The following is a 23,943-nucleotide window of genomic DNA, read 5'->3' on the forward strand; positions in this document are numbered from 1 at the left end:
CGCGCTCTCGCCTGCCTCCCCCGCGCTCTCGCCTGCCTCCCCCGCGCTCTCGCCTGCCTCCCCCGCGCTCTCGCCTGCCTCCCCCGCGCTCTCGCCTGCCTCCCCCGCGCTCTCGCCTGCCTCCCCCGCGCTCTCGCCTGCCTCCCCCGCGCTCTCGCCTGCCTCCCCCGCGCTCTCGCCTGCCTCCCCCGCGCTCTCGCCTGCCTCCCCCGCGCTCTCGCCTGCCTCCCCCGCGCTCTCGCCTGCCTCCCCCGCGCTCTCGCCTGCCTCCCCCGCGCTCTCGCCTGCCTCCCCCGCGCTCTCGCCTGCCTCCCCCGCGCTCTCGCCTGCCTCCCCCGCGCTCTCGCCTGCCTCCCCCGCGCTCTCGCCTGCCTCCCCCGCGCTCTCGCCTGCCTCCCCCGCGCTCTCGCCTGCCTCCCCCGCGCTCTCGCCTGCCTCCCCCGCGCTCTCGCCTGCCTCCCCCGCGCTCTCGCCTGCCTCCCCCGCGCTCTCGCCTGCCTCCCCCGCGCTCTCGCCTGCCTCCCCCGCGCTCTCGCCTGCCTCCCCCGCGCTCTCGCCTGCCTCCCCCGCGCTCTCGCCTGCCTCCCCCGCGCTCTCGCCTGCCTCCCCCGCGCTCTCGCCTGCCTCCCCCGCGCTCTCGCCTGCCTCCCCCGCGCTCTCGCCTGCCTCCCCCGCGCTCTCGCCTGCCTCCCCCGCGCTCTCGCCTGCCTCCCCCGCGCTCTCGCCTGCCTCCCCCGCGCTCTCGCCTGCCTCCCCCGCGCTCTCGCCTGCCTCCCCCGCGCTCTCGCCTGCCTCCCCCGCGCTCTCGCCTGCCTCCCCCGCGCTCTCGCCTGCCTCCCCCGCGCTCTCGCCTGCCTCCCCCGCGCTCTCGCCTGCCTCCCCCGCGCTCTCGCCTGCCTCCCCCGCGCTCTCGCCTGCCTCCCCCGCGCTCTCGCCTGCCTCCCCCGCGCTCTCGCCTGCCTCCCCCGCGCTCTCGCCTGCCTCCCCCGCGCTCTCGCCTGCCTCCCCCGCGCTCTCGCCTGCCTCCCCCGCGCTCTCGCCTGCCTCCCCCGCGCTCTCGCCTGCCTCCCCCGCGCTCTCGCCTGCCTCCCCCGCGCTCTCGCCTGCCTCCCCCGCGCTCTCGCCTGCCTCCCCCGCGCTCTCGCCTGCCTCCCCCGCGCTCTCGCCTGCCTCCCCCGCGCTCTCGCCTGCCTCCCCCGCGCTCTCGCCTGCCTCCCCCGCGCTCTCGCCTGCCTCCCCCGCGCTCTCGCCTGCCTCCCCCGCGCTCTCGCCTGCCTCCCCCGCGCTCTCGCCTGCCTCCCCCGCGCTCTCGCCTGCCTCCCCCGCGCTCTCGCCTGCCTCCCCCGCGCTCTCGCCTGCCTCCCCCGCGCTCTCGCCTGCCTCCCCCGCGCTCTCGCCTGCCTCCCCCGCGCTCTCGCCTGCCTCCCCCGCGCTCTCGCCTGCCTCCCCCGCGCTCTCGCCTGCCTCCCCCGCGCTCTCGCCTGCCTCCCCCGCGCTCTCGCCTGCCTCCCCCGCGCTCTCGCCTGCCTCCCCCGCGCTCTCGCCTGCCTCCCCCGCGCTCTCGCCTGCCTCCCCCGCGCTCTCGCCTGCCTCCCCCGCGCTCTCGCCTGCCTCCCCCGCGCTCTCGCCTGCCTCCCCCGCGCTCTCGCCTGCCTCCCCCGCGCTCTCGCCTGCCTCCCCCGCGCTCTCGCCTGCCTCCCCCGCGCTCTCGCCTGCCTCCCCCGCGCTCTCGCCTGCCTCCCCCGCGCTCTCGCCTGCCTCCCCCGCGCTCTCGCCTGCCTCCCCCGCGCTCTCGCCTGCCTCCCCCGCGCTCTCGCCTGCCTCCCCCGCGCTCTCGCCTGCCTCCCCCGCGCTCTCGCCTGCCTCCCCCGCGCTCTCGCCTGCCTCCCCCGCGCTCTCGCCTGCCTCCCCCGCGCTCTCGCCTGCCTCCCCCGCGCTCTCGCCTGCCTCCCCCGCGCTCTCGCCTGCCTCCCCCGCGCTCTCGCCTGCCTCCCCCGCGCTCTCGCCTGCCTCCCCCGCGCTCTCGCCTGCCTCCCCCGCGCTCTCGCCTGCCTCCCCCGCGCTCTCGCCTGCCTCCCCCGCGCTCTCGCCTGCCTCCCCCGCGCTCTCGCCTGCCTCCCCCGCGCTCTCGCCTGCCTCCCCCGCGCTCTCGCCTGCCTCCCCCGCGCTCTCGCCTGCCTCCCCCGCGCTCTCGCCTGCCTCCCCCGCGCTCTCGCCTGCCTCCCCCGCGCTCTCGCCTGCCTCCCCCGCGCTCTCGCCTGCCTCCCCCGCGCTCTCGCCTGCCTCCCCCGCGCTCTCGCCTGCCTCCCCCGCGCTCTCGCCTGCCTCCCCCGCGCTCTCGCCTGCCTCCCCCGCGCTCTCGCCTGCCTCCCCCGCGCTCTCGCCTGCCTCCCCCGCGCTCTCGCCTGCCTCCCCCGCGCTCTCGCCTGCCTCCCCCGCGCTCTCGCCTGCCTCCCCCGCGCTCTCGCCTGCCTCCCCCGCGCTCTCGCCTGCCTCCCCCGCGCTCTCGCCTGCCTCCCCCGCGCTCTCGCCTGCCTCCCCCGCGCTCTCGCCTGCCTCCCCCGCGCTCTCGCCTGCCTCCCCCGCGCTCTCGCCTGCCTCCCCCGCGCTCTCGCCTGCCTCCCCCGCGCTCTCGCCTGCCTCCCCCGCGCTCTCGCCTGCCTCCCCCGCGCTCTCGCCTGCCTCCCCCGCGCTCTCGCCTGCCTCCCCCGCGCTCTCGCCTGCCTCCCCCGCGCTCTCGCCTGCCTCCCCCGCGCTCTCGCCTGCCTCCCCCGCGCTCTCGCCTGCCTCCCCCGCGCTCTCGCCTGCCTCCCCCGCGCTCTCGCCTGCCTCCCCCGCGCTCTCGCCTGCCTCCCCCGCGCTCTCGCCTGCCTCCCCCGCGCTCTCGCCTGCCTCCCCCGCGCTCTCGCCTGCCTCCCCCGCGCTCTCGCCTGCCTCCCCCGCGCTCTCGCCTGCCTCCCCCGCGCTCTCGCCTGCCTCCCCCGCGCTCTCGCCTGCCTCCCCCGCGCTCTCGCCTGCCTCCCCCGCGCTCTCGCCTGCCTCCCCCGCGCTCTCGCCTGCCTCCCCCGCGCTCTCGCCTGCCTCCCCCGCGCTCTCGCCTGCCTCCCCCGCGCTCTCGCCTGCCTCCCCCGCGCTCTCGCCTGCCTCCCCCGCGCTCTCGCCTGCCTCCCCCGCGCTCTCGCCTGCCTCCCCCGCGCTCTCGCCTGCCTCCCCCGCGCTCTCGCCTGCCTCCCCCGCGCTCTCGCCTGCCTCCCCCGCGCTCTCGCCTGCCTCCCCCGCGCTCTCGCCTGCCTCCCCCGCGCTCTCGCCTGCCTCCCCCGCGCTCTCGCCTGCCTCCCCCGCGCTCTCGCCTGCCTCCCCCGCGCTCTCGCCTGCCTCCCCCGCGCTCTCGCCTGCCTCCCCCGCGCTCTCGCCTGCCTCCCCCGCGCTCTCGCCTGCCTCCCCCGCGCTCTCGCCTGCCTCCCCCGCGCTCTCGCCTGCCTCCCCCGCGCTCTCGCCTGCCTCCCCCGCGCTCTCGCCTGCCTCCCCCGCGCTCTCGCCTGCCTCCCCCGCGCTCTCGCCTGCCTCCCCCGCGCTCTCGCCTGCCTCCCCCGCGCTCTCGCCTGCCTCCCCCGCGCTCTCGCCTGCCTCCCCCGCGCTCTCGCCTGCCTCCCCCGCGCTCTCGCCTGCCTCCCCCGCGCTCTCGCCTGCCTCCCCCGCGCTCTCGCCTGCCTCCCCCGCGCTCTCGCCTGCCTCCCCCGCGCTCTCGCCTGCCCCCCCCGCGCTCTCGCCTGCCCCCCCCGCGCTCTCGCCTGCCCCCCCCGCGCTCTCGCCTGCCCCCCCCGCGCTCTCGCCTGCCCCCCCCGCGCTCTCGCCTGCCCCCCCCGCGCTCTCGCCTGCCCCCCCCGCGCTCTCGCCTGCCCCCCCCGCGCTCTCGCCTGCCCCCCCCGCGCTCTCGCCTGCCCCCCCCGCGCTCTCGCCTGCCCCCCCGCGCTCTCGCCTGCCCCCCCCGCGCTCTCGCCTGCCCCCCCCGCGCTCTCGCCTGCCCCCCTCGCCTGCCTCTCTCGCCTGCCTCCCTCGCCTGCCTCTCTCGCCTGCCTCCCTCGCCTGCCTCTCTCGCCTGCCTCTCTCGCCTGCCTCTCTCGCCTGCCTCTCTCGCCGTTCTCTCTCTCGCCGCTCTCTCTCTCTCTCGCGCGCTCTCACCTCTCTCTCTCTCTCGCGCGCGCTCTCACCTCTCTCTCTCTCTCGCGCGCGCTCTCACCTCTCTCTCTCTCTCGCGCGCGCTCTCACCTCTCTCTCTCTCTCGCGCGCGCTCTCACCTCTCTCTCTCTCTCGCGCGCGCTCTCACCTCTCTCTCTCTCTCTCTCGCGCGCTCTCACCTACCTCCCTCTCTCGCGCCCTCTCACCTCTCTCGCGCCCTCTCACCTCTCTCGCGCGCTCTCACCTCTCTCGCACACACTCCAGGAATCAATGATATCTCTCTCGGACACTGATGCGAGCAACCGAGGAGAAAATTAATAAAGGCATTAAAATAAGTTTTTAACTGCGTGGGTTTCACCCCCACAACCCAAAGATGTGCAGGGTAGGTGGATTGGCCACGCTAAATTGCCCCTGAATTGGGAATAAAAATTATTTTTAAAAAGTTTTTAATAGAATTTCGTTGAACACTTTTACAAGTTATAAAAATACTGGACATTTGACAGGTATGAAATATTGTTTGACTGACAGCCAAGGTAATTGAGTCTACACTCATTTTCAGTCATGGAGATTGACATGTCAGGTGACCAGTTGTGTTGGGAGGCAGGAAACCAATGGGAAAGATGGGAAGCTGTGTAGAATTAGAACCACAGAATTCCTGCAGTGCAGAAGGAGGCCATTTGGCCCATTGAGTCGCATCATGACCCTCATGAAAGAGCACCCTATCCAGGCCCACTGCCCCACCCTATCCGGTAACCTCATAACCTTACCTAACCTGCACATCTTTGGACACCCAAGGGGCAATTTAGCTTGGCCAAACCACCTAACCTGCACTTCTCTGGACTGTGAGAGGAAACCAGCGCATCCGGAGGAAACCCGTGCAGACACGAAGACAAAGTGCAAACTCCACGCAGTCACCCAAGGCCGGAATTGAACTTGGGGCGGGGGCGGGGGGGGGGGGGGTCACTGGCACTGGCATTGTGAGGCCCTGGCACTGTGAGGCCCTGGGGGGGGGCCCTGGCACTGTGAGGCAGCAGTGCTAACCACTGCCGCCGGAATCTCTGGAAGCATATCCAACCAAAGATGGCAATCCATCTAAATTAGCATTTTTCTTCCTGATCGGTACTTTTCATCCTATGTGGTACTCACGTTGCAAACTTATTTACTTCATTTTGTTTAAGACTTGCTATGTTCTTTCTCCCCAGTTGATATTCAGCAGATTGAATCGTTGGAAAGCCAATCAGTCATAAAGTCTGCAGAGCGCTTTCTTGATATTTTGCTGACATTGGATGAAAAAGGATGGTATCAAGCATTTTTAGATGAACTAGGAGCAAGAGGTGAGTGAGCGAATGTTGCAAGGAAGCCACGATTCTATACTTCATAGGTTTTGGTCTCGTGCAAAGTCATTTCTGTGGTGCATCATCACCATTTAGTTGAGTAAGATTCTTGGTAAATATGCCATTAACTTTACTGCTTATTAGTTCGGCAGTGCCTCAGAATTCAAGTGTACTAAGTGGCTAATCAAAGAACCAAGAGTTTTCAGCATTTAATGGATAAGGACATTTTGTTAGCTAGGGAGACGGACATTATTTGGACCTCTGCAGTTTACGGTTCCAGTGGAGAGTGGTGGGATGGGCAGAGAGAGAAATCTGGTTGGAAGGAATTAATAAAGAATGTAAATGAACAGTGGAAAATATTGGGAGAATCATTGTCTTAAAGTTGTGGTTTGAAATAATTCTCCCTTTCGGCGGATAAATGCATCACTTGGAGAAATGGGCAGCACGGTAGCACAGAGGTTAGCATTGTTGCTTCACAGTTCCAGGGTCCCAGGTTCGATTCTGGCTTGGGTCACTGTCTGTGCGGAGTCTGCACATTCTCCCCGTGCCTGCGTGAGTTTCCTCCGGGTGCTCCAGTTTCCTCCCACAAGTCCCGAAAGACGTGCTGTTAGGTAATTTGGACATTCTGAATTCTCTCTCTCTGTACCCGAACAGGTGCCGGAATGTGGCGGCTTGGGTATTTTCACAGTAACTTCATTGCAGTGTTAATGTGAGCCTACTTATGACAATACAGATTATTTTAAAAAAAGAAATGCTGGACCAATGCAGACCAGGATAAGGACCAACCAGTTAGGCCTGGATTGAGGAGAAATTTTGTCACTCGAGGGTTGTTAATCTTTGGAATTCTCTATCTCAGAGCTGTGCGTGCTCTGTCATTGAGTATGTTTCGAGACCCAGACTGATGACACTTTTGGAGTCTGAGGGAATGGAGGGATATGGAAGGTGGGGGGTGGGGGGGATAGTTGGTTTGAGGTAGAAAATCAGCCATGATCTTATTGGTTGGCAAAACAGGCTTGAGGGGCCGAATGACCTCCGCTGATTTGTAATTCCTTATGTAGAAGATCGCAAGCTTAATCCCTGAGCTAATTGAACATTCAGGGAGGGTATACAGAGGTAAGAAAAAATATTGACGAAATAGGCCACACACTTTCGCAGGAACATCCTTATGGGTCATGACAGCATTTCCAGAGGATGAGTGGAGCACCTAGTCAACCTGCATTTACATAGCATCTTTCAACATAGTAAAATATTGGTGAAGGTGGGTGGGTGGATGGGTGTGGGATGCTATTTGACTGGGGTGGGAGAGGCAGTTGGAGGAAGGGGGTGGGGTCATGTGGTGAAACCTCCAGCAATACAGCCAACCAGAGTTGGCAACTCATATTGGTTGTATGCTGTATAGACTGTTTCCTGTGAATATACTGCCCGTTCTGTTTGCAGGTTACACGGGTCTGAAGACCGCCATCGAAACTGCCGACTTCACTGAAATTGACAAACTGGATGAGCCCAAAAAGCTCCTGGAGCGCATTTCACCGACAATTGTTTCCAACATAAATCCCTGTGAAGTTATGATTCATATGCCAACGTGTCTCCTGGGCAGGCAATGTGAAGAGATTAGACAGGTACTTCTTAAGGACTGAGTGACGTGTGGAAGCAAGTAGGGTTGCCAACCCTCCAGGATGGAGCTGGAGCCTCCAGCAATTAATGACAATCTCCTGGAGATTGCAGTGGGCAATATAGAGTGGAAAATCAGAGGGGTATTTAAAAAAAAATTTTTTTTTTTAAGTTTTCACATTTTCTTTGAAATCTTCTGAGCACGCACGATTCTGATGCTGGCCCCACCTTGAGCTGTCTAGATCTTAAGGCCTTATGAACTCCCTGAACATCACTGACTCTCATTCAAAATCTCCTCAATACCCAACTCTTTGACCACTTGCCCTAATATCTCCTTATGTGGCCCACAGTCTATAGTAATAGAAGAACAAAGAAAAGTACAGCACAGGAACAGGCCCTCCAAGCCTGTGCCGACCATGCTGCCCGTCTAAACTAAAATCTTAGTCAACTTTAAATGAAACAGAGAGACTTGGCTGTTCAGATTTAGAAGTCATTAAAAGTGGTGGCAGCAGCAATAGAGAAGGTCATTTTTTTAAAAAGCAAATGGCCTCGCTCGCCTCCCTGCCTCCCTCAACCATCTCCCTCGTACCCTACATCTATTCCAAGCGACCAGACAGAAAGGGAAAATGCTCACTTTCTCAAACGTTTGCACAGGTCACAGAACGTGCAGGTTCCACAGCTGGAGCAATGAAGCTACTCGAATGTTTACAGAGTTCAGACAAAGTAAACTTTTTCAAGGAATTTAAACTGGCTTTGGAGGAATGCAACTACAACGCAGTGACCAGCCTGTTAACTTCGGACCCGGGTGAGAGCAAAAATAGCTGACACGTTATAAATCATTCTTGTACAAATAGTGTTCAATCGTGGAATGTAAATGTTCGAATATCTCAAGTACATTAGATTATGTTGTGACCTAACTGAGATGCTTAAGATGGTTACAATAAGTTGATAGGGAGATAGAGCGAAACTATTTTCTCTGGTCCAGAACCTTAACATTAGAGCCAGGCCTTTCAGGGATGTTGCCAGGGAGGACTTACTTCCGGAAGGAAATCTGGATCACTTTTTCTGTGCCGTGGAATAACACCGACAGCTGGGGTTCAATCCCCTTGCCCACTCTTTAGGGTTTTCCTCCTCAACTTGCCCTATCGTGAAATCATGGCATTAGCCCCGATAAGCAAGGCCCCCAGACAACCAAGGTGGGTAGACTGAGTCAAGATGCGCATTTATGTTGTGATCTTCTGGAATGATGAAACAGAATGACTGACTCCTGTCTCCATCTTCCTAATTTAGTTTAAAACATATTCCGAGTAATTTACAGACAGCACTTCCATACACAAACTACATTTCCCAACTTACCCATAAATTCTTTGGAACGGATTCCTACGCTGGTGGTAAGCAGGGTGGCATCGCCAGTGGAAATTTTTCGAAGTGTTAATATGGGCATAGCATTGCAAGTAAAGTTACTGACAAATTCAAAATTCACTGCCCAGCTCAGCCAATAACACAGCATGAACAAACCTGGAGGAAAAAGAGGTGTAGGGAGGGGGTTACCTGAAATAATATATTTCCCTAGCAGCCAGGGAATTTAAATTCAATTGGTATATTTTTTTAAAACCTAGAATTATAAAGTGACCACTGAATTCTTGTAAAAACTTAACTGGTTAACTCATGTCCTTTAAGGAAGGAAATCTGCCACCCTTACCCGGTCTGGCCTACCTATGTGACTCCACAACATGGTTCACTCTTAACTGCCTTCTGAAATTATTTAGCAAACCACTCCAATATATTCAATATCACCACCACCTTCTCAAGGAAAATTAGGGATGTAGCCAGCGACGTCCAGATCCTATGAATGCAAATTAATTTGTCCATGTCAATCTCATTTCTCCTTTCCTGTCAAAAGGAATACCCCTAGGCTCTTCATAAAAGGCACAAAGAAAGCATTAGCACTGAGCTGAAGGGAGAGGTATTAAGATAGTTTGGGAACAAATTGGTTGAAGAGATGAGTTTTAAGGAGAAGGGCGAGGTTGGTATGGAGGAAAAGAAGCCAGGGTTACTTTGGTTCTCAATGATGTTGGAATGATGGAAGCTTTGGCAGAGAATGTGAGGCCCTTCAACACCCGATGGGTTCATCAAGATCTGCTGTCAACTGGTTAAATTGGTTATGCAGTATATGCATTCAATTCTGTACCTCTTGGACTTCAGGGAGTGGGACTGGGATTAGACCTTTTCAAAATGTCGGACAGGTCTCTGAGGAGCCAGTCTCACTGTAGTGAAAATAATTCGAAGTGTGGGCTAGACCGGGGAGAAACTCCCCAAGGCCCAATAGTGTGAGTAAATACCAGTGTGGATCTCACCCAAAAAGCCAGCAAGAAACACCCTGCCAAACCTGCCCAAAATGCCACTTAGGAATGTTTTGGTTAAATCGTGCCCGAGATGTCTAAAGAGGAGAAAGTAACCAGATGTGTATGAGGACTGACCAGGTGTAAATGCTAATATGGGCCATACAAGCACCACCGTGCCTAATGTGTATATCCAGGTGGGGAGCTTTGCTCAGGACCTAGGTGTTGGAATTGAACTGTAACTGCAATACGATTGTGCGTCTTATATATTTTCCGTAGGTGATGTTAAGACAAATTGGGAGAACAGCAGCAGCTCTATGAGCCAGGATGTGGAAATGCATTATTCCGAGGAGCCGGAAAGATTGGATACTTGTAGTGCAGCAGTCAACAATACAAGTAAGTGTTAACTCCAACTGCGGTGGCTACACTGGCGCTTTAGTTGCTGTCAAGCACTTTCCAGTAAAGTTCGCTCAATGCCACCATTCCCTCTCCCCACTCCCACAAGCACAGAAATCACACCCTCATAGTTCCAGGTGACCATCGCTGCGAAAAGAGAATGGGCTTTTCCACAAATATCCTCTAACATCAGGAAAAAAAAACAATTGGGGATCCAGGTTGAGATTTCGAAAACCCAAAAATTCCAAAATCCGCACTTTTTCTCGTGCATGCCGCACATGCGAATTTCCCAATGTTTCGCATATGTGCATTTCCCAACATTCCGCACACGCACAATTCCCAACGCGCGCCACATCTGCGCAGTATATTCCGAAATCCGATAAATTCCAAAATCTGATACACGTTCAGCCCCAAGCATTTCAGATAAGGGATTTTTAACCAGTATAATTAAAAGATGTGTTGGTCTATTCTGGGCCTACTGGCAAACAGGACTTGAGCTTTTCTGGTAACTGGCAAAATAACCAGTGGTTTTCTTACATGATGAGTTGTACTGATCCGGGTAGAATTGCCTGAATGGGCGGTGGAAGCAGATTCAATCACAGCTTTCAAAAGGGAATTGAATACATACTTGCTGGGTAAAGCATTTGCAAGGCACTGGGGAAAGAGCAGGAAGGAAGGGGACTAAATTGGGCAGCTTTTTCAAAGAGCAAATAGTGGCAGGTTGGGCTGAATGTCCTTCTCTGCTTTATGACTGATCTCCCTGGGCCTCTAGACAATTGAAGCAATACGAAGGATCCCACATGCATTGAGCAATACCATTGTATCAATGTTATTGTTAATTTATCAGTCCGACATGCTTGGCAAATGGTAAAGATTCTTGTTAAAGACAGGAATATGCGGTTGAATTCAGTCAGAAAGGTGCAGATTTAGAACATAGAAAAATACAGCACAGAACAGGCCCTTCGGCCCACGATGTTGTGCTGAACCTTTGTCCTAGATTAAGAACAAATTAATCTACACCCCATCAGATGCCAGAGGTAGGAATCGGTTGATGTCAGCGTACACATGAAGAGCGAATGGTGCCAAGGGGCGACGTGTAAACGCAAAATAGGTGTTTGTGTCGTCATATACAGTTCCTTACGTAGAGTGATTATTGCACAATGACCCACGCTGTTCTAATTTGTACTATTGCTACCTCAGTATATTTCCAAATCATTCTGCATCTCAGAAAGCTCGGCATCAGTCATGGAAAACCTCTGCAAATCCGAAATGGATTTTTCCTGTTTCTCCCACCAAAAATCAATTCCGGAGGCTGTTGGGTAAATTAAGTAAATTGCATACTTTATAGTATCACAGACACATGGCAGTGACCTACTTTGCTTTCACTAATTTTCTCAGTGATTGATTTAGCGACAACCCTGTAATGAAGTGGTAGCTAACTATTTGGCTTTATGTGTAACATGCGATTAACCTCACTGTATCATCTGTGTAATGCTGCTTAAGAATATAGATCGGACCAGGAGGAGACCATTCAGCCCCTCCTATCTGTTTCACCACACAGTGGGATCGTGGCTGACCTGTGACCTAACTTCATGTATTTCCCACCTTTCCCCCAGTGTCCATTTAAAAACTTTGGCTAACAAAAATCTATCCATCTCAGTTTTAAAATTAACAATGAATTTAGCATTAATTGCCATTTGCGGAAGAGAGTTACAAATTTCTGTCACCCTTTTGTGTGTCGATGTGTTTCCTAATTTCACTGCTGAAAGGACGAGCTCTAATTCTTAGTCCAGTTGCTTTGCCCTGGACACCCCAACCAGTGGAATCTCTCTACCTAGTCCCCTTTCTAACTTGAAGACTGTGATCAAATTGCGCCTTAAACCTTCTAAATTCCAGGCAATACAAGCCTGTTTAGTATAATCGCCATTTTCGAAAGGGAATTGCATTAATTTATGTGAAGAGAGATAAATCTACAGAGCCACAGGGAAAAGGTGGGGGAGGGGGACTAGCCGCGTTGCTCAAGCAGAGAGCTGGAAGAAACGCAACCGCTGGATCTTTCCCACCCCGCCCTGGTGGATTCCCGCACAGCGGATGCAGCAAGCCATTCGGGACTAGGCGATCCTGCTGGCGGGAAATTAGTCTCCGTCAGCTCTTTTAGCTCACCCAGGAGGCAGCTCTGATCCTGATTAATGTTACCTGTGATTGGATTATGGATCTAGTGTCAATAGCCCGATTGATGTCTACATTGGAGATTTGAGCAATATTCTCAAATGAAACAGCGCAATTTAGTAAATGACCGTCTCCACAAACATTGATTCAGCTTTTTATTTTTCACTTTACTAGAAAAGTTCCAACAAAACTCAGTTGCTGTTGAGAATCTTCAATTGCGGAACTATCAGATCGAGCTGGCAGAGCCTGTTCTTGCAGGTGACAACACGCTCATTTGCGCTCCGACAGGTACTGCGAAGAAACGAGTGACCATTTTCTGTTTGTCTGATATCTTGTGCTTCCAGTATTTTCTTGGCTGCAATACTGGGGGCCGTGCCTTCAGCCCTAAACTCAGGAATCCCCTCCCCACACACCTCTCTCTCTTCCTTTAAGACACTCGATAAAATCCACCTCCTCGACCATACTTTTGGCCCTCTGTCCCATTCCCACCTGATGGAGCTTAGTGTCGAGTTTCCTTTGGTGAAGCACCTTGGGCTGTTTCACCACATTATGTAAAAGCAGGTTGACGTTTTTGCAATCTCAGGCCGTTTTTTGAAATGTTTTGCAACAATTTGGAACCATGTGGAAACAAAGTTTTGCAGATGTTGGAAATATGAAATAAAAACAGAAAACACTGGAAAAACACAGCAGATCGGGCAGCATCTGAGAGAAACAGGGTTGATATTTCATGCCGATCACCTATCAAAACATAGAGCATAGAACATACAGTGCAGAAGGAGGCCATTCGGCCCATCGATACTGCACCGACCCACTTAAGCCCTCACTTCCACCCTATTTCAGTAACCCTGTTACCCCTCCGAATCTTTTTGGTCATTAAGGGCAATTAATCATGGCCAATCCACCTAACCTGCACGTCTTTGGACTGTGGCAGGAAACCGGAGCACCCGGGGGAAACCCACACAGACACTGGGAGAACGTGCAGACTCCGCACAGCCAATGACCCAGTGGTGAATCGAACCTGGGACCCTGGTGCTGTGAAGCCACAGTGCTAACCACTTGTGCTACCGTGCTGCATCTTTTTAACTCCACTTTTAAAACATTTTTGAAGAAGTATTTTTATTCCACAAATTTTCAACATTTTCACAATTTGCAGCAAACCCACAAACTCTCCAACCCATTGAGCTCCCCCCTCTTTCCCCCCCCCCCCCCCCCACCCTTCCCTCAGTAGTCAACGGTAACCAATTCCCCAAATTGCAAAATGAACAAACCCTAGCTATTGTAGAACCCATTGCTCGCCCCCCTCAGAGCGAATTTCACTTTTTCTAGGACTAAGAACACCATTAGGTAACCCCCCCCCACCCCACACCGAGGCACAGACCCCAACAAGACCCGCCTACGAGCAATCAGTGAGGCGAAGACTAAAACATCTGCCCCCACACCCGTCTGCAGCTCTGGCCGGTCTGACACCCCTTTTAAGGGACTGGGCTCCACACCCACACGTAGAACCCCCGAGATGGTGCTGAACACCCTTTCCAGCTTCGGGCAGGACCAAAACATACGTACATGGTTCGCGGAGCCCCTCCCTCATCGCTCACCGACATCCTCCACCCCCTCGAACAGCACGCTCATCCTGGACTTTGTCAGGTGTGACCTGTAAACCACCTGCAGCTGTATAAGCCCCAGCCTCGCGCACGAGGTCGAGGCGTTTACCCTCCGCAGCACCTCGCGCCACAATCCCCCCCCCCCCTTGACTCCGCCCCCAACCCTTCCTCCCACTTCGCCTTAGACCCCCTCCATGGACACCCCATCCTGCTCCAAAATCCTCTCCACTCCCTTTCGAAAGATGGAGGTTATTTTATGCAATGCTGTTGGCGGTCGTGTATGTTGAAAACACGCTTGCACTCAGTTTCGTATATGTAAAGAAAGGGTGTATGTTTCTCAAAATGGATTATTTTCTCTCTGTGTTGTGACGAGGCATTCGTGACCACGGGGATAGGCAGATGAGCCATTCCGAAAGCCTTGCCAATAGTTCCCAATCCATAAGCTTGTCCCGTACCAGCCTCCCCGAACAGGCGCCGGAGTGTGGCGACTAGGGGCTTTTCACAGTAACTTAATTGAAGCCTACTTGTGACAATAAGCGATTTTCATTTCATTTCAAAATCCTGGGGAAGTCAGCATCATTGGAATTTATTGCCCATCCCTAATTGCCTAGTGACGGCGCAACTGAGTGGCTTGTTTGGCCTTTTCCGAATCGGCCACATTGATGCGGTACTCGATTCGAGTCTTGACCAAAATGGGTAAGGACATCCAAGGATGTATTCATCAGAAGACTTGTGCAGCAACCACATGGCAGCAGCCGGCTCCCAATATGTCACCTGCCTGAGAAAGCTCCACCACCTAGGCTGATTCACTGAGTCCCAATTGGCCCCCCAGACCAGGCGACCCTTTGCTATGTTGCCCTTAAAGGGACAATCACCACACTCGCTCAAACAGCAATGAGATTGCTTGTGAACCGGTTGGATTTTTTAAGGCAGTTCAAGAATTCCATGATCACGTCTACTACACCTTCTCATTTCCAGATGGTTGTCCCAAATTCTCAAACCGTCATGGTGGGATTTGAACTCAAATTCTCTGGAATGTTGGTCCATGCCCCCAGGTTACAGTGAAATAGCTTAAACACTGCACCACGAGATTCATGTGGCACTGCTTGTCAGCTTCGCCAGGCGTTGTGAGGAATGACGTGCCTCTGTAAGACCACAAGACCGAGGAGCAGAATTAGGCCACTCGGCCCATCGAGTTCGCTCCGCCATTCAACCATGGCTGATATTTTTCGCATCCCCATTCTCCTGCCTTCTCGTAGCTTATTGGTCATGACAGAATCACTAGCATTGTCCCAATGATCTAATTTGTCATTAGAACGGCAGCACACTAGGCCATTGACAGCGAACCATGACCTACAGGGTAAGCTGTAAAAACAAATAAAAGATTAATGCAATGAGGTTGAGCTTGGCCACGCTGACAAGAATGTTCAATGAGCGTCTTTTCCCACTTCTGTCCCAACATGTCAAACTTAGGATGCGGAAAAACCATCGTCGCCCTCCACATCACCGAGAGTCACCTTAAGGAAGCCCCCGAGGGGGAGAAACGGAAAGTTGTCTTCATGGCCACCACAGTTCCTGTCTACGAACAGCAATACGACTTGTTCGTGAAACACTTCAAGAAAACCAGGTACACCCAGAAATAGCGACACCTCAGTCCTTTCTCGGAACGTGGTGAGCTGCAGAATCTCATTGTTTCAGCTTTATTTATTGGCAGTGGTTCATCCTCCAGTTACATTGATCATTCCTATAGTTTTTTTACTTGAGAAATGTGTTCCAAAGTGGCCGGTCTCACATTGACATTGAATTGCGCAGAGTGTACAATGCAGAAACAGGCCTCTCAGCCGGAAAGCTGAAATTAATTCGGAAAATGCTGGAAATAGTCAGCGGGCTAGGGGGAGAGAGCGGTTGCTTCAGGTCGATGACATTTCATCAGAATGCCTGTTCTGATGTTTATATTCCACACAGGTCTCCTCTCCTTACATCTACCTCAGCTCAGCTCTTCAGCATCTCGTTCCATTCCATTTTCTCTCCTGCTCATCCGGTTTCATTTTGAAAGTATCCCGGTCATTTAATCTCGACCATTTCCTGTGGCATTAGGTCCCGCATCCTCGCCGTTCTCAGAGTAAAGAATACTCCCCGTCTTTGTTCATTATCAACACTCTTGTAGGTGTCGAAAGTGCGTGTAGAAGTGTTTCCTGATTTCACTCCTGAAAGGTCTGCCTCGAATTTTTATACTGTGTCACCTCGTCCAATCCATTCCCCCTTAAAAATAACTTGAATAATGCCATTGCTTTACTCAATCTTTTAAGTTGCAGGAAGAACAATCCTAGTTTGTGTCATCTCTTCTCCTAGCTTAACCCTGGGAGTCCTTAGATCATTCTAGTAAATCTACATCATGCTCCCTCCAAGGCCAATACATCTTTCTTGAGTTGTGGTGCCCAGAACTACTCCCAGTAACTCCAGGTGTGGTCGAACCAGGGCCTTCTACAGCTGGGACTATAGAAGCTGGAGCTTCCAATCCCTTTGTATTCTAGTACTCTAGGTATAAAGCCATTAGATTCTTTGATTATTTTCTTTGTCAGTTTGTTATATTTTAATGATTATTTGTTCTGGGCCAGGGTTTAAAGAACCCCAAAGTGTATCATGGAGTTTACCTAACCCACAACTTTTAATAGATTGTGGTATGGGAGCACACGGCCCACTCTACAGGTGTGGTACAGTAGAAATGGAAAAGTATTTTTTAAAGCAAAACAATGTTTATTCTATTAACTCAAGTTAACCATTTAGTGAACATCTTGGCAACCATGAATTCAAATACAACCCCCAAAGAATACAACACTAAGTAATCCTTAAGCTGTCCTTTTAACATCCAGAAGACTTTTAAAAAAACCTTTAAACAGAAGCACATCAGGTTAAAGTCACTATTGAGAACAGTTATTAGTTTTAAATCACCAAAGGATCGATTTACAGTCTTTAGAATACAGAGAGAGAGACTCGTACACCTTCTGGCTGTGACTGCAGCTATCCAGCTCTGAAAACGAAACGAAAACACACCCTGCAGCAAACAGCCTAAAACGAAATTAAAAAGCTGACAAGACAGCCCAGCTCCACCCACACTCTGACATCACTGATAAACACCCATTTCTTAAAGGTACATTTCTTAAACACCCATTTATTAAAGGTACTCTCGCTACAGATATTTATATACACACCCATTTATAAACACCCATTTCTTAAAGGTACCCTCACATGACATTATGCATAAGGATTCCTGAATCTCTTTGGATCTCCACTAGGTCCAGTTTTTCACCATTCTGCTCAAGTCTATAGAGTGGGCTGTGAATCCACAAACCCTTAACTCAGGCTTTCCATTACCAATCTCCTGAACAAATCCTTTATTCATTTCTCGGGCCATCTAGAATGTTAATTCCTGATTCCTTCTGAAAGGGAAAACAAAGAAATGCTGGGACAAACTCAGCCGATCTGCCAGCATCTGTGGGAGAGAGAGATACAGGGATAGCGTTTCAAGTCTGTTTTGAGAGCCCTGAAGAAGTCACATTGGAGTCAAAATGTTAACTGGTTCTCTCTCCAAATACTGCCAAACTTGCTGAGTTTTTCCAGCATTTTCTGTTTTTATTTCAGATTGCCAGCATCCACGGTATTTTGTCTTTTATTCTTCTGAAAATACCCTGGTCTGTCCTTCTGAGGATATTTACCCACAGTGAAATCCATTTGCCTCAGTTTTGTCCATTTACTTGATTTACTAATATCCCTGTAACTTTATGCTTTCATCTACAATAACTGCCCATCTTCATCATTTGCAAGTTTGAATATCTGGCTTTCTACCCCAACTTCTAAGTTGTTCAGAAACTGTGGCTAGCTGAGGCCCTAACACTGATCTTTGTGATACACCATCAGTCACATCTTGGCAATTAGAGTGCGTCCCCATTATCCTTACACTCTTAGTCACCTGCCGTCCGGCAGTTTCCAAACCAAGTCCTTGGTTTTCAGCTTTAGCTAACAATCCCTTCTGAGGGACGTTCTCAAGTACCTCTGGAATGACATCCATAGACATTCCCCTCTCCACTGCGTTAGTAACCTCTTAATGTTCAATCGGGTTCATCAGATGGTGACCTCCCCTTGGCACAAATCCACGCTGTCATCTCTCTGATCAGCCGGAAACCTTCAGGATATTGGTTGGTCAGGCTCCCACTAGCATCATATTTGAATCATTCAGCCTGTGGAATGAGATTATGCTCACTCAGAAAGAATCAGGAATTAAAATCTAGATTGCAGAGAAATTAATAAGGGTTTGCTCAGTGGATAGGTAATCAACTCCTGCTGAGCCCGACTCAGAAGGTTCAAGTCCCATTCCAAATACATTAAAACATTTTTTTTAGAGTACCCAATTCATTTTTTCCAATTACGGCGCAATTTAGTGTGGCCAATCCACCTACCCTGCACATCTTTGGGTTGTGGCGGTAAAGCCCACGTAAACACGGGGAGAATGTGCAAACTCCACACGGACAGGGACCCAGAGCCGGGATCGAACCTGGGACCTCGGCAGCGTGAGGCAGCAGTGCTAACCACTGTGCCACCTTGCTGCCCTCCATTCCAGAGACTTAAGCACAAATATTCCATGCTAATGCTCCCAGTGCAGTACTGGGGGTGTGCTGCACTGCCTTTCGAATTAGGCTTTAAACGAAGACCCTATCTGCCCTGTCAGGCAGATGAAAGATCCCACGGATCGCACTGTTTCAAAGGAGTTCTCTTTTATGTTCTGGCTGACATTCATCCCTCAACCAACATTAGTAAAAACAGATTATCACATTGGGAGCTTGCTGTGAGCAAATTGGCTGCCGCATTTTATGACATTACAACAGGGACTATACTTCAAGAAAAGCTTAATTGGCTGTAAAACCTTCTCGAACGTTGAGGTTCTGAAGGGTGCTGTATACATGCAAACCTTGTTTTACTTGGTGGGGTGACATTATATAAATGTCCACATTTATAGCTGAGAGAGACTGTCACTGATTAATTCCTGTGCCAAATTAATTTCCCATCTGCTTTTTAACCTTCCAGCTTCAAGGTGTGTGGTTTTTGTGGTGATAAAGTGGACAGTTCCCCAGTGGAGATGTTGGTCGAGGCAAATGATATCATTGTCCTGACACCACAGATTCTGCTGAACTGCCTCAAAGATGGACGGATCGCATCCTTCTCTCTCTTCACCCTGCTGATTTTTGATGAATGCCACAAGGCGACTAAGAATCATCCATACAATGTTTTAATGAAGAAGTACTTGGATATCAAACTGGGCACAAGGACAATCATTTTACCTCAGGTTAAACTGCCGGCAATTTTGCTTTTACTTCTGATTTCTGTCAGGGGACCTTGGCTTTATTGGTAGAGGCGTAGAATACAGAAGTCAGGAAGTTACGCAGAACCTGTAATAAAATGCTGGTTGGGCCTCGTCTGGGGTATTGTATCCAATTCTGAGTGCCGCACTTTAGAAAGGACACCAAAGGTGCAGAGAATCTTCACTAGAATGGCGGCACCTTCATGAGAGAGAAACTACGGTGTATTTCCTTAGAGCAGAGAAGGTTAAGGGAAATTTGATTTAGTTGCTCAAAATCTTGAAGGATGAATCGATCAAACAAGGAGAAGTTGGCTAAAGAATCGGAGGCGACATGAGTGGAAAGAAAATGTAGTGGGTTGTTGTAATCTGGTGTGCGCTGAAAGAGCAGTGGAAGGAGATTCAATAGGAATTCTCAAAGGGGAGTTGGATAGAGAGAGGGGAAGAACATTGGCAGGGCAATGGGGGAAAGAACAAAGGAGTGAATAGCTTGTTTAACGATCAATGAGATGGGCTAGGAGACCTTCTGTGATATATAATTTTTAGAACATGATTTGATTGTACCACAAGACCAAGATGTAGGAGCAGAAGTAAGCCATTCGGCCCATTCAATTAACACTCATAGCTGAGTTCTGTATCTCCCTTTCTCCACTTGCCAGAGATTCCTCACTGATGTTGAGTGTCAGTTGAGCCTGGTGGCGTCTGATGTCTTGGGAAGCTGGTGTTGAGTGAAAAGATTTGATGTGCTCCGTGCTTGCACACTATGCTATCTCTGAGGTAGCTTCTAGAAAACCCACAGCTGACCAAGACCATCAGCCAGTTGATATCAGAATGCTTTCTGTCCATTATACAGAATCCCTAACGTACTGAATTACCTCCTCGCAGTAACTCTGAGCCTGAAAACCGGCAATGGCTCATGTGGGAGAAAATTAAATCAATCGCAAAATGTTTTGAAGGTGAAGGAAAGGAGATATGAGATTTGCTTGTGCTCGCACCTCTCTGCAAAATGAAAGATTTCCTTTTTTTGTTTCCCAATAGATTGTTGGATTGACAGCGTCGCTTGGAGTTGGCGATGCCTGCTCGGTCAATGAAGCAATGAATTATATTGTCCAAATTTGCGCCAATCTTAATGCCGAAGCCATATCAACTGTGCAAAAGTACGTGGAGGAACTGGAAAAATATGTCTTTGTTTCAGCAAAACGTAAGACTTCAAACTGCACCAATATCTCAGCAGCTTGAAAAGGTAGTATTGGGGGTTTCTGCCCAGTGATCTTATACATGCTGGAAATGGATTGGTTCTTACCATTCGCCCATTAGGTTTTTAAGATTATGGAAAGTTCTTCAAAGGTAATGAAAGGGCTTAATAATGCAAATGTGAGGATGATGTTTCTATTTGTAGGGGGTCCACAACGAGGAGCCATGGATATAGGATAACAACGAACAAAATTCCCTCTAATTTCCTTTCTCTCTGAGCAGCTTGTTTGATGCACTTTGCTGCCCTTTCAGATTTAAGAAGTGACTGTGTGTGCACACATCTTAAAGGGACTGCTTTTTACAGCCTGTTTGGCTCCCAGCAGCACATCCCTAATTGTTGGTCAGTAATAAATCCAATTTGGAGGTCAAGACCCGGGTTCGAATGCCACCACGATTCGGTGAAATTTGAATTCGATATAAATCTGGAATTAAAGGCCTAACGATGACCATGAAAGCCATTGTCCATTGTTGTAAAGACCCATCTGGTTCACTAATGTCCTTTTAGGGAAGGAAATCTGCCACCCTTACCCGGTCTGGCCTACACGTGACTCCAGGCCCACAGCAGCGCTTTCCTTCTTGCAGCACTCCTAATCCGTGGATCCATCCACCAGCCACACAAGAGGAGCAAATCCTTCCCCAGGCACTCCTGCACTTCTTGCTCTCAAATACTTGGGGCGGGGAAAAGACCGAATAAAGTCCGCCTTGAGCAGGAGCCATCAAATGTGCGACTGCTCACTCCAGGGCTGCCACCGGAGGTCACTGAAGTTTGGTCTCAACTGTGAGAGACTAACACCCTGAGATGTATTGCGAAGCTATTTTTTCATGTTGTTATTTCTTGACAGATACTCGAGAAACGGGGAAACGTACAAAGGATCCATTTGCGGACATTATCTCTGGAATGATGGCTCAAGTAGAGGAAATGGCGAAGAACATTTACAACATTGGTAAATGACAACAGAATTTTTATATTTCCAAAAGAGTAGTTGATCTGGCCGATTAGCGCCGAGTCGTTGGTGTCGGGATTAAAGATTTCCATTTTCTTTATTAATTGTAGTACAATTGTAAATGTGTTTGGGTGTCATTGCTCACAGTCGATGGAGGGAGTCTCTCAGTGTTTATTTCGTCCCTGCAGATGATCTTTCGCAAACCCAGAATGGAAGTTATGGAACACAGAGCTACGAGCAGTGGATCATTGAAGTGCAGAAAAAGTGCAAAGTTCTCCAGATGCCTGACGTGGAACAAGAAAGGATGATCTGCCGGGCACTTTTCACTTACACTGAGTACTTGCGGGTGAGGGGAGCTTGTTTGTACTGCTGTCTCAGGCCTGGCCATCAATAGGGTTCAGGGTGTCCACGTGATCAGTTTTCAGTTAGTTTCATTTTAAACTCAATTATTTGCTGATCTTTAACTCAAGGACAAAATGCCTTGCTGTACAGTACAGTACTTTCTTCTGAATTAAAAGTTTTAGCTAAACATCTAAAACGCACTGAGATGTTTGGATGTATGGTTCACGTCTGTTCATTGTATCAGCCCTGATTATTTTATATTCCACTACTGGCTGCTCCGTCTTCTGCTGTCAGCTGTTGATGCCCGGAGCTCTGGACTTACCTTCCTGTATCTCGCCCCCTCCCTCTCCTGCTATGAGCCACTCCTTTTAAAAACGACCTCTTTTAAACAAGCTTTTGGCCATGTTATAAAAGCAAAATACTGCAGGTGCTGGACATTCAAAGTAACAACAGAAGATGCTGGAAATACTCAGTAGGTCTGCTAGTATGTGGAGAGAGAGAAACCGAGGTAATGTTTCAAGTCCGATATGTCCGAACAGCCATGATTGAATGGAGTAGCAGACTCGCTGGGCCGAATGGCCCAATTCTGCTCCTGTGTCTTGGGGACTTTTCAGAACTGCAACTTTTATGTCATCTCTCAATAATCTCAAGTGTCAGGTTTTGCCAAACTGCTCCTAAGAAACACCGTGAGGTGTTTTATTACATTACGAGCACTGTAGAAATGCAGTTTGTTATTGTTTATATCTTTAGAATCTATTTTTTGTTGTACAATTTCAAAAACACTGCCCTTTCTTAATCTTGATGGCCACCCAATTAATTTTTGTAGTTTTATTGTATGTTATGAACTATTGTTACCCTTTATCGGTTTAATTGTAACTTCTCTTTATCCTTAGAAATTCAACGATGCTCTGATTATCAATGCAGACGCCCGCACCAAAGATGCTGTTGGTTATCTGAAAGAATTTTTTGATAATGTGAAGAGAGGTGGATATGATAAGACGGAACAAATGCTTGCTGCATTATTTGAAGGTAAGAAGCTCTTGCCAGTTTCTGGAGCTTGTTTCTTTGTCTCTGTAATCGTTCACATTGTTTCTAACAATGATTAAGTTAGACTTGTTATGCCTGAATTTTAACCAAGCTTTTTATTACTCATGTTCACAATACTTTAAGAGAAATGTTATCTTTTTATGTTCTGGCTCTTGAAGGTGGGCTTTCTGATTATTTTTTTAAATATACATTTAGAGTACCCAATATTTTTTTTCCAATTAAGGGGCAATTTTGCGTGGCTAATCCACCTACCCTGCACATCTTTGGGTTGTGGGGGTGAAACCCACGTAAACACGGGGAGAATGTGCAAACTCCAAACAGATAGTGGGCTGGGATCGAACCCGGGTCCTCAGCGACGTAGACAGCAGTGCTAACCACTGCGTCACCGTGCCGCCCTGATTATGATGGTATTAACCTAAAACCATCCTCCGTTTTCAGATTCTTATCTCCGTCTTCAAATCTATCCAAGGCCTTTCCTCTACGTATCCCTGCAACTTCCACCATCCCTCCAAGATCCCTGCGCTGCTCCAGTCCTGGCGTCTTAATGGTCCCCGATTTTCATCACAGCGCCCTGGACCCAGGATCAAAGCATCTTCAGTCACTTTCTGTGTGGAGTTTGTACGTTCTCCCCATGCCTGCGTGGGTTTCCTCCCACAGACCAAAGATGTGCAGGTTAGGTGGATTGGCCGTGATAAATTGCTCCTAAGTGTCCAAAGATGTGTAAGTTGGGTGCGGTTATGGGAATAGGGTAGGGGAAGTGTCTTGGGTGGGTTTCGCTTTCAGAGGGTCGGTGCTGACTCGATGGGCCGAATAGCCTCCTGTACTGTAGGGATTCTGTGATCGCTGGCGGCTGAGCCTAAGCCCTGCAATTCCCTCCCCAAACCTCTCTTCTTTTGAAATACCCCTTAAAACATAACTCTTCGATAAAATGTTTGGTCATTTGTCCTAATATCTCCTCTTAAAATGGCTCAATGTCAATGTGCGTTTGATAGCACTCCTGTGAAGCTCCTACCATGTTAAAGGTGTTTTGTAAATGCGCATTGCTGAAGAAATGTTATTTATGCTTGATAATGTGCACTGCCTGTCGTCCAGTTTTTTTTTTTTTTGGCTACATCAGCTGAATGCCACTTTTTGCGTTTGGTTCCATTAGATAAGAAGGAGCAACTGGAGCAAATCGATGCTGATCCGGCAAATGAAAATCCCAAGCTTTCTGAAGTGAAGAGCATTCTGAAAGAAGAGTACGAGAACAACCCAAAGACCAAAACGATCCTGTTTGTCCAAACTAGGGCACTTGCAGATGTAAGCTGCCTGTTGCTGTCACATTAATAAGGAGGATGCATGCATTAACGGAGCGAGTGTTGGCAGCAAACA

At 51.0% G+C, this 23,943-nt stretch overlaps 1 protein-coding gene across 2 annotated transcripts in view; it reads left to right on the plus strand.

The window, feature by feature from the left end:
* The window catches only part of LOC140429856 (antiviral innate immune response receptor RIG-I-like), a 121,585-nt gene that overhangs the window by 71,644 nt on the left and 25,998 nt on the right, over positions 1-23,943 (plus strand). For both annotated transcript variants that reach the window (XM_072517343.1, XM_072517344.1), the window contains 12 exons: positions 5,382-5,513; positions 6,951-7,132; positions 7,779-7,929; positions 9,746-9,862; positions 12,206-12,319; positions 15,106-15,259; positions 18,715-18,973; positions 20,024-20,186; positions 21,082-21,183; positions 21,372-21,529; positions 22,419-22,554; positions 23,723-23,871. In XM_072517343.1, the coding sequence (XP_072373444.1) occupies positions 5,382-5,513; positions 6,951-7,132; positions 7,779-7,929; positions 9,746-9,862; positions 12,206-12,319; positions 15,106-15,259; positions 18,715-18,973; positions 20,024-20,186; positions 21,082-21,183; positions 21,372-21,529; positions 22,419-22,554; positions 23,723-23,871 (1,817 nt within the window). The remainder of the gene's footprint in view (positions 1-5,381; positions 5,514-6,950; positions 7,133-7,778; positions 7,930-9,745; positions 9,863-12,205; positions 12,320-15,105; positions 15,260-18,714; positions 18,974-20,023; positions 20,187-21,081; positions 21,184-21,371; positions 21,530-22,418; positions 22,555-23,722; positions 23,872-23,943) is intronic.

This window comes from Scyliorhinus torazame, chromosome 9, assembly GCF_047496885.1.
Source record: "Scyliorhinus torazame isolate Kashiwa2021f chromosome 9, sScyTor2.1, whole genome shotgun sequence".
NCBI classification, from domain to species: Eukaryota; Metazoa; Chordata; class Chondrichthyes; order Carcharhiniformes; family Scyliorhinidae; genus Scyliorhinus; species Scyliorhinus torazame.